At 38.8% G+C, this 8,388-nt stretch overlaps 1 protein-coding gene across 1 annotated transcript in view; it reads left to right on the forward strand.

The window, feature by feature from the left end:
- The first annotated feature begins 980 nt into the window (after window positions 1–980).
- Window positions 981–8,388, forward strand: part of LOC101849985 (E3 ubiquitin-protein ligase TM129) — a 10,762-nt gene continuing 3,354 nt past the window's right edge. Inside the window, exons 1-3 of the mRNA XM_005112653.3 lie at window positions 981–1,366; window positions 6,439–6,913; window positions 7,709–7,868. Coding sequence (XP_005112710.1) covers window positions 1,147–1,366; window positions 6,439–6,913; window positions 7,709–7,868 — 855 coding nt within the window. The 5' untranslated portion in view covers window positions 981–1,146. The remainder of the gene's footprint in view (window positions 1,367–6,438; window positions 6,914–7,708; window positions 7,869–8,388) is intronic.

Below are 8,388 nucleotides of genomic sequence, written 5' to 3' on the forward strand. Positions count from 1 at the left end.
AGTGTGTGTGTGTGTGTGTGTGAGTGTGTGTGTGTGTGTGTGTGTGTGTGTGTGTGTGTGTGTGTGTGTATTTGCAAAAATTGTCCGTACTACAACTTTTTTCCATTTTGAAAAAAAAAATAGCAAAAAGTCCAGCTGAGCTATTAATTCCTCTTCCCAGATGACACACCACCACTCTCCTTGCAATTATAACCCGCTTTATAGTCCTATTATTCAATACCTCTTAAAAGATTAAACTCGCAGACAGTGTACGGTACGTGAAGTTAAATCACTAGACATATTATAATTAATGAATCGGAATAATTGGAGAGGGAAAAATAATTATAAGCTTGCATAATATTAAGCTCGCTTAAAGTCAAAGTCGATCCAAACAAAAGGATTATAGGCCTATAGTAAATCATTAAGCGATTATTGTTAGAAGAGGTTAAAACTGCAAATAAGATATTATAGTCAGAATTTTGATGGTCCTGATATAGATCTAATGATAAAAGTCACGATAACGGTATAGTCCAGTAGCTACAGGCGGCCTACTGTATGTATACAGGCCTACCAAGTATAGAAACTCGATTCTTGATCATCTACTAAAGGCAATCAAAGATAGTACAAGACATACCCAAGAGTATATCTACAGTCAGCGAATAAATAGCCTAACATAAAAGTGAACGAACTTTCTTAATGTGCACATGTATAACCAAGGACACGTGATGCGACAAAGAACTTACTCTATGAAAGAGAAACACTTTATTCATGAACGATTTGTTCACTTACTAATTACACTCTAAAAATAGTTAAATTCTGTCCCCGCACTGCTAAAGGCAACTAAGTAGATCTAAAGGTTATTGACTGAGGCGGAGAACAATCATTGCTCTGCCTTTGATCTTTGCTAAGAATTACGGTATGACCTTGACCTCCGAAACTAAACACCACTATTAATAATTATTATTAGGCCTATGAAATCCGAGGAGAAACGGAAGGAACCGGAAGTTGCCAAATCGAAAGTGAAGTACGTCGAACAACTGAAGAAACAACTCATCAGTCATCAGATCAATCAATGGTCAATGACATGTTGGCGTCATTGATTAGTGTACATTACTGTACTTTCGACTTGTTTCAGAACCCAGCTGTGTTGCTTGCGAAATAAATAATATGGCTGGAAACACTGAGAACTCGCTGGTTGTACTGTACACCATGGTCTTCATGTTTTTTGCTGGTTGCTTCATTGCTCCTCCAACCGAGTTTGTCTCTGCAGGAGTGACAGTGCAGAATATCTTTTCACAGTGGCTTGGCAGTGAAGACTTCAGCTTTATCTATTATCACATGAAGAGAATAACTGCTACACTGATTATACATAGCTTTATTCCTTTAGGTAAGTGCATTTGTTGACAGCTGGTGAGAATAACTCAGGACCCGCTTTGGCTTTGAGAATAGCTCATCATGATGATCCGCTATGTTTTTTTTTCTCACCCACCTTCGGACATCGACAGTGGTGTAGATTCTAAATCTAGATTCTAGATCTACATTTTTTTAATGTAATAGTTCAGCCTGCTTCAAGCGTTCCGAGAGACATGGGTTATTCTCATCTGGGATGAGAACAAAGGTGGCCTATGGAAAATTACGATGCAGACTTTTGAAACATAAGAAATCTAGATGTAGATCTAGATCTAGATCTAGAAAATCTAGATCTAGGTCTATGATCGTCTATACCAAATCTGTGCTAAATTAACTCGGTGCTTTTTCGGTAGTTCCCACCCCCCTTATTTGAGCCTGAGATCTAGATCTATACGTTTGATTCGCGGTGAGCTAAGATATCAAACCTAACAACAGCAAAACATTAAATTGTGGTAAAATTCAGGGGGGCATGCCCCCCTGAAACCCCCCTTCCTATTTTTGTTAGGTCAGGGGGGCAAGCCCCCTGAAACCCCCCCTACTCTTGGGGCCAAAACCCGTGAACAATTGCGGGGTGGGAACTACCGAAAAAGCGCCAATTAACTCTTTAATGAACAACAAATAGAATGAAAGTAAAAACATTTTTCGCCTTTCCAGTAAACAATATGTCTCACTACCGACGCTACTGCGCGCGGGATGTGGGAACTGCCACCGACCGGACCATTCGTTGTTTAGCTCACAAACTTATTGATGGCACACACAATAAATAATTATGGTTCAAGGAACAGAGACCCTGTACCATCAATGTAACGCTACACGGCAGTAGAAGGGTTGTAACTCATTCAGGCCAAATAGGCGATTGCGCTAAATCGTGTTAACTAGATCTAGTTTAATAATTAAGCAATTCAAGCTCTTTTCTTCACTTTCATTTTTTTTCCTTTATTCTTTCTTTTTATTTTTTTCTTGCCTCTTGTTTCCCCTTCTTCTTGAACATTTGGAGTTTGGAGCCAAAAGAGAGCCATCAGCCAGAGAGCCAAATGAAATTCTCCGGGCCAGACATGATCCGAAAGTGCCAAATTTCTAGAATTTGGCCCCAAACTGACAACCCAGAATGTGACTATTCGGACACAAACACGATCCTGTAGAGCATCAGCCCCGGTAGCCTCAGCCATATCCCAGGGTCATTTTCGGTAAAACGAGGGGGTGAGAATCTATTCGAGACATAGGTTATTCTCACCCCGGGTAAGAATAACCGCTTCCAGTAACCACTTCCCGTCAAATTATTGATTATAATACCGTTTCATCAAGATTTACAACAGAGGTGGATGTGATCACTTTCACGAGAGTGGATGATCTATGATGCAACAGGAAGCACAGGTTTTTGTACTTCTGTAAATTATGATCTCAAATGTGGGATCTTTGCTGAATGTCATCCTTCAGAGTGGGATCTTAGGGGTGACTTTTGTGTAGCAAATATTCTGTTTTCTTGAAATGGCAAGATTTTAAGTGAACTGGGATTGTAAGCGGTGGGATCTTAGGTGAGAGACTAATGTAGTAGAGTTTTATAGTAACATAGTAACGCATCACCTCTCATGGTCAGAAAGTGGTGAGGCCAGTCCCATAGAGTGTTAAGGAACAATAGTTTATTACCATTGGTCTGCTACTTCTGACTATTTCCTTATTTTACCTTTTTCATTTGCTTTTCTATTCTTTTTGACATTCATTTTTTTTCTTACGCAACACTATGAATTGTGTTTCTCAAATTTCATACTCCTCTAAGTGATACAAAAGTAATGAAATGATAAAAATTTAAAACTATCAATCTTCAAAAAGTTTTTTTTTTAAATATATATATATATATAAGTTGCTGATAATTGAGAATATAAACAATGAGAACTATTCGAAAACGTTTTGCACTTTTATCAAAATTTTAGCCATTGTCCTTCAATGACTTACACTAATTGTGTTTGATAGCATCATAAATTTGGTAAAGACAAAGATACACTTGCATTCGCTGTTATCATCAGATTATTGACAAAAGGATTTTATATATGAAGGGTCAATGGGGATGATCATGTGGTCCTGCAAGGCAATATTATTCATTATTATTCTCTTCCAATTTCATTTGAGTGTTCAGTGGACTTACCTAATTGACTAATGGTTCGCCATGATGGCAGCTCACAGTAAAAGTTGTGAGCAGGGTTTACCCATTTGTCATTTCAGATGAGAGTGAAAAATGTGGGAGTCATTAAGTGCATGTTGAAAACCTTTTAATCTCTTTTTAGAGTCAAAAGCAGGCCTGCTTTGAGGTGGCTGCCCAAAACTTAAGAGCTGAAGTTTCATACTCTTATAAACTAAAGCAATAAGACTGCGTCTTCTTTGAAAAGCATTGTCATTTTTTACCCCCTCAAGAAAGGTGCCACTGAAATGCGTTTTTCATTTATGCAATTCTATCAGACATGGAATTGTAATTGTAGCTGTTTTAATTTTATGCTGTCAAGGACACAATTTAGATTATCTATGAGGCAGGCTGTTTCGACCTTACCGTCAGGGCCAACCCATGCTGAGAAGAGTAAAACATCTTAGCAGACAGATGTAAAGATGCTTGGTTAAAAGACTCCCCCACTCCCCCCACCCTCCCTAGGAGAATTAAAATGTCATTTGCACATGACACTAGTGAAGTGCCTAACCACTATACCATAGATGATGGTTGTCAGGCATACTTCACATTGGCTTGGGAACAACTGGTTTCTGGAAGTAGAGGGACTTCACATGCTAGTGGGAAGTGCATTTGCAACAGCAATTCCTATCCTTGACTGAATTTCGGACTTTTTAGAGGTAGGATATGGGTCATTCCACCACTATTGTTTACCTTGTGTCACATTCAAATGAAATTTCATCTTCATTGTTTTTTAGTTCAGAATATATTATTTTTATAGACCAAATGTCATTGTTTGTTCCTGAAAATTCAGGATCTCATTGACAACCCAGTGAAATGCTTTGAGAATGATCAAAGAGTGACAGTCAGTGTCCTGAGACATGTAACATGGATAAACAGATACATCAAGTCTAGTGGAGTAAGATAAAACCAAAGAGATTTGATATTGTTAACTCTTTTTATAAAAGCAAAGACACAAAATCACTCTCAGGATTTCTAAAATTCTGTAACAGTTTTGTCAAAAATATAATCAAATTGTGTAGAATGCTACGGAACAAACACCATTAACAATTGATTGTCTGCATTATCTATCCAGTGCTTTAGTATCAAAGTCAAAAGAGTTCTTAGCTTATACAAGACGTTGTCGAAGGATGCTCATCTCAGAAAGGAGGTTACCTTGTTTAGAAAAATTACACACAAAAAAAACCCTAATCTATTCTAAAGATGGGAAGGAATGTTACCGGACAAATGTGAGGAGCAAGCTTTTCTGTCTTCCTCCTCTTTTAAGTTCAAGCAAACTTTGCAGTCAAGATCATTTATGAAAAATCAAGAAAAGAAGGAACAATTAACGCTAGTATCAAAATTAAAAAGAAACATGTGCAATGAGGATCAGTGATAAAAGTACGAATGAGAGGAATGTTACCAGACAAACATAATGAGCAAATTAGTCTGCCTTCTTCCTCACTAAAACAAATTGGGTAATCAGGATAGAACATGGAAAAGCATGCAAGAAAACAATGACATGTTGGTACTTTAAAATCAAGAAAAACATGTGCAATTCAATAGGATGGGTGAAAAAGGCGTCGGTGGCCTAGTGGTTAGGCTCTCGGACTTGCAACCGTAAGGTCGTGGGTTCGAATCCCGTCAGGGGCCCGATGTTGTGTCCTTGGGAAAGGCACTTTACGTGAATTTTCCTCACTTCACCCAGGTGGGAATGGGTACCCGGCTATAGACAGCGAAAGATCTTGTCAGTTTGTTAGTGTTTGAGCGCTTAATCGGCTGCTTGCACTGTATGCTTCCCGGGAAGCTGAGAATGTTTCGGAGTGTTCTTTGGTCTGCTGGGGTAATAATATAGTGTAAAGTGCATAGAGCCTGCTGTTGAGCGGGGATATGCGCTATACAAATGCTATCTATTATTATTATTATTATTATTATTATTAAAAAGGCAACTTATCCATTTTTCTGGTTTTGAGAAAAATTAAGATTTCTGTTCTTCACCCATTTACTGAATAAAATGAAGAGCAAATTTGTTTTTAGAGTTATCATGATGTAAGGCTCAGTTGATATTTGTTATATTGAAATCTTCTATACTGGATTCTTTTTGGCAAAATGCAACATATCCACATTACCACATTACAATGATAAGGAAGGGAAAGAACCGCTGGTAAACTTTCGTCGACCACAAATGAAGTCGCATGACGGGAGAAAAAAACTTGACTGGGAAGCAGGGAGACATGATAATAATAAATAGCATTGTATAGCAACAACAAGCTCAATAGATTTAATGGTTTATCAAAAAAAGGTCTACTACTTTTGTTGTGTTTTGTAAAAAAGCATCACTTTCTGCCAATCTTTTAAGAGGAACAATCGCTTTTTATGAAAAAAGAAATTGACTCTGGAATGTGCCTGACCTTCATAGATACATAATGACGCTACTAGATTGGACCAAACTTTGAAAATGGCATTGGTCACATTTTGCCATCGAATTGTTCATGTATAAAGCAGATGCTTGAGAAAAAATAGACCAACTTTAAACAATTGATTGAACTGCAGGTTGCGGAGCTAATCCTTGAAATTCATCAAGGACTAAGGTGGGGATGTTTCTCACTGATATGTCTTGTCTTGTGGGACAGATACCGAGATAAAATTATAATGAATAATAATTCTGTGGATGGTTGATGGGTAACACTTGTACTCCAACTTCTTTAGGTGAGTTGTCTTACTTATCCCAATATAATATATCTAAATAGCCATCTTAAATCCTGTTGATGTTCTTCTTTTTAGCTCAAGCAAATGGATTATTCTTCATAATCTCTGCATGGTAAATAGAAAATCTGGGAATTAACGCTGTTGTCTGTTACATTGGAATAATCTGTCTTTTTCCTTTTCCTCAGGTTACTATGTTGGACTTGGATTGCTTTCTCCACAACTCAACTTGTTTTCTCTGGATGATGTGGGCATGTTTTGGAGTGTTTTCTTACTCGGCAGCCTGATTCTCCCTGGCTGTATATGTGCTGTTGCAATCTATTGGCACCATGGGAATTGCAACAATCATCCTCTAGCGAAGCAATTGGCGCAGCTGGGCAGTGAACATGACTCTTGGAGAGCTGTTGCTTCATCAATTAACGTGGAATTCAGAAGGATAGATAAATTTACAAGTGGAATATCTAGCCGTTTAGTAGCGGTGACAGACTCATGGATTATAAAGACCTCGACCTATTATGTGTATGTCGCTCATCAAAGTGATATTCACTTGACTTTGTCAGATGCTGAGGAGCACTCACTTTCATACCAGACACAAACTGCTGTGCAATATCTAAATATAACGGTTGGACGTGTTGAAACTGGACTTCAACCTTTTACTATTAGGTGAGTTTTGTGAAAGCACAATTTCAACAAATGTGTGTATTGATTTGCTGAAGAGCATGTTTTACAAAATTACACAGTAAAGTCAAACCTTATTGTATCACTGTTATTAACAGATTTGTATCGATTCACTTTTATCAGAAGAATGGGCCTCAAATTGTCCCTTACTGTTTTGAGATGCTCTTTGTTTGTTTTTTTGTAAGTGTTTTACTGCGCTCGCAACTGTATAAGTATAAGGTCATATAAGTGCATGGGACACATTAAACACTTTTCAGTTGGTAGGAAATTTTGATTTTTGTCCGGGTGGCGGCCAAAGCCTGCTCTTAGCAATTTTAGATTAACAAGGGAACTTTAATGTGTGCAATTTGCACACGGGCCCTCCCGAGATTTTTCGCCCTTTTCTTTCCTACCAGAAGATCAGGGGTGTGGCTGAAAGACAGCAGTAAGAAGGAGCCAAGGAGTAGAGTAGCAGTAGAAAGGCTACTGAAAGAGTCAGGAGCCCAGAGGAGGGGGCAAAGGAGGTGAGGGGGTGGGGGCAGACAGAGGAGACGAAAGCAGACAACAGAACATTGTTAGAGAGCAGGAAAGAAGGTGAAAGGAAACAATTTTAGAGAAGAAAATTTTTCGGTGGCTACCCGGATTCCAACCCAGGACCTTTGAATGAGAGGCTAACACCTTAACCTCTAGGCCACGAGAGCCCCCATGCTTTATGTGGAGGTATACTATACTAGTTAAAATAAAACATAAATAGCCACTTTTGTCGATCAAATGGAACTCAAATATTTATCTCTGTTTCAGGTTAAACTCCATGGAGTTGGGTGACTTGAAAGAGAAGCTGCAGGCCCCTATTCGAAATGCTCGCAACATTGTGATCCACCAATCTCTTAGTGATATGTTCCTCAAGGCTTTCAGGGAACAGGTGGAACAGAACCCAACTTTCTCACCCCCACCAAGCATGGTAAGAGGTGGTGATAGTACCAGTTTTATTTTTCAGTAGAGAATGCAGTATCCTCTATACCTGTCCCCGCACGCAACTTTTGCCATTTTCGTGAATTCGCGAATTTTAAGCAATTTTCAGCAAAAGTTGAAAAAATAATAATTCAATTTCGGTAAAAATAACCGAAATTTTCTTCCTCAACTAAAAATAACGACGAGAAGGGGGGCAATTCGTACCAGATATTAGACTTCTTTTGCACTACGGGGATGAGATTGTGTCGGGATGATCGCCCGACTCGTTGCCTGAAAACAACACTGCGTTTATTTTTGAGGCAACGACTGACGAGTCGGGTGCCATCGATTTGTGCCACGATAGCCACTTTGCGCCATCAGTCTGTCGAGCAAACCGACCTGTCCCGACCTGACCTCCCCAATAGTCCTGTTTGGACTGAATCATCTTCTTCTACTTCTAGATCTAGCTAAATCTAGGCTGTAGATCTAGATGTCTATAGAGTAAACTCAATCGTAAACACGATCGTCTG

The sequence above is a fragment of the Aplysia californica genome, unplaced genomic scaffold (genome assembly GCF_000002075.1).
Source record: "Aplysia californica isolate F4 #8 unplaced genomic scaffold, AplCal3.0 scaffold01351, whole genome shotgun sequence".
Taxonomy (NCBI): Eukaryota; Metazoa; Mollusca; class Gastropoda; order Aplysiida; family Aplysiidae; genus Aplysia; species Aplysia californica.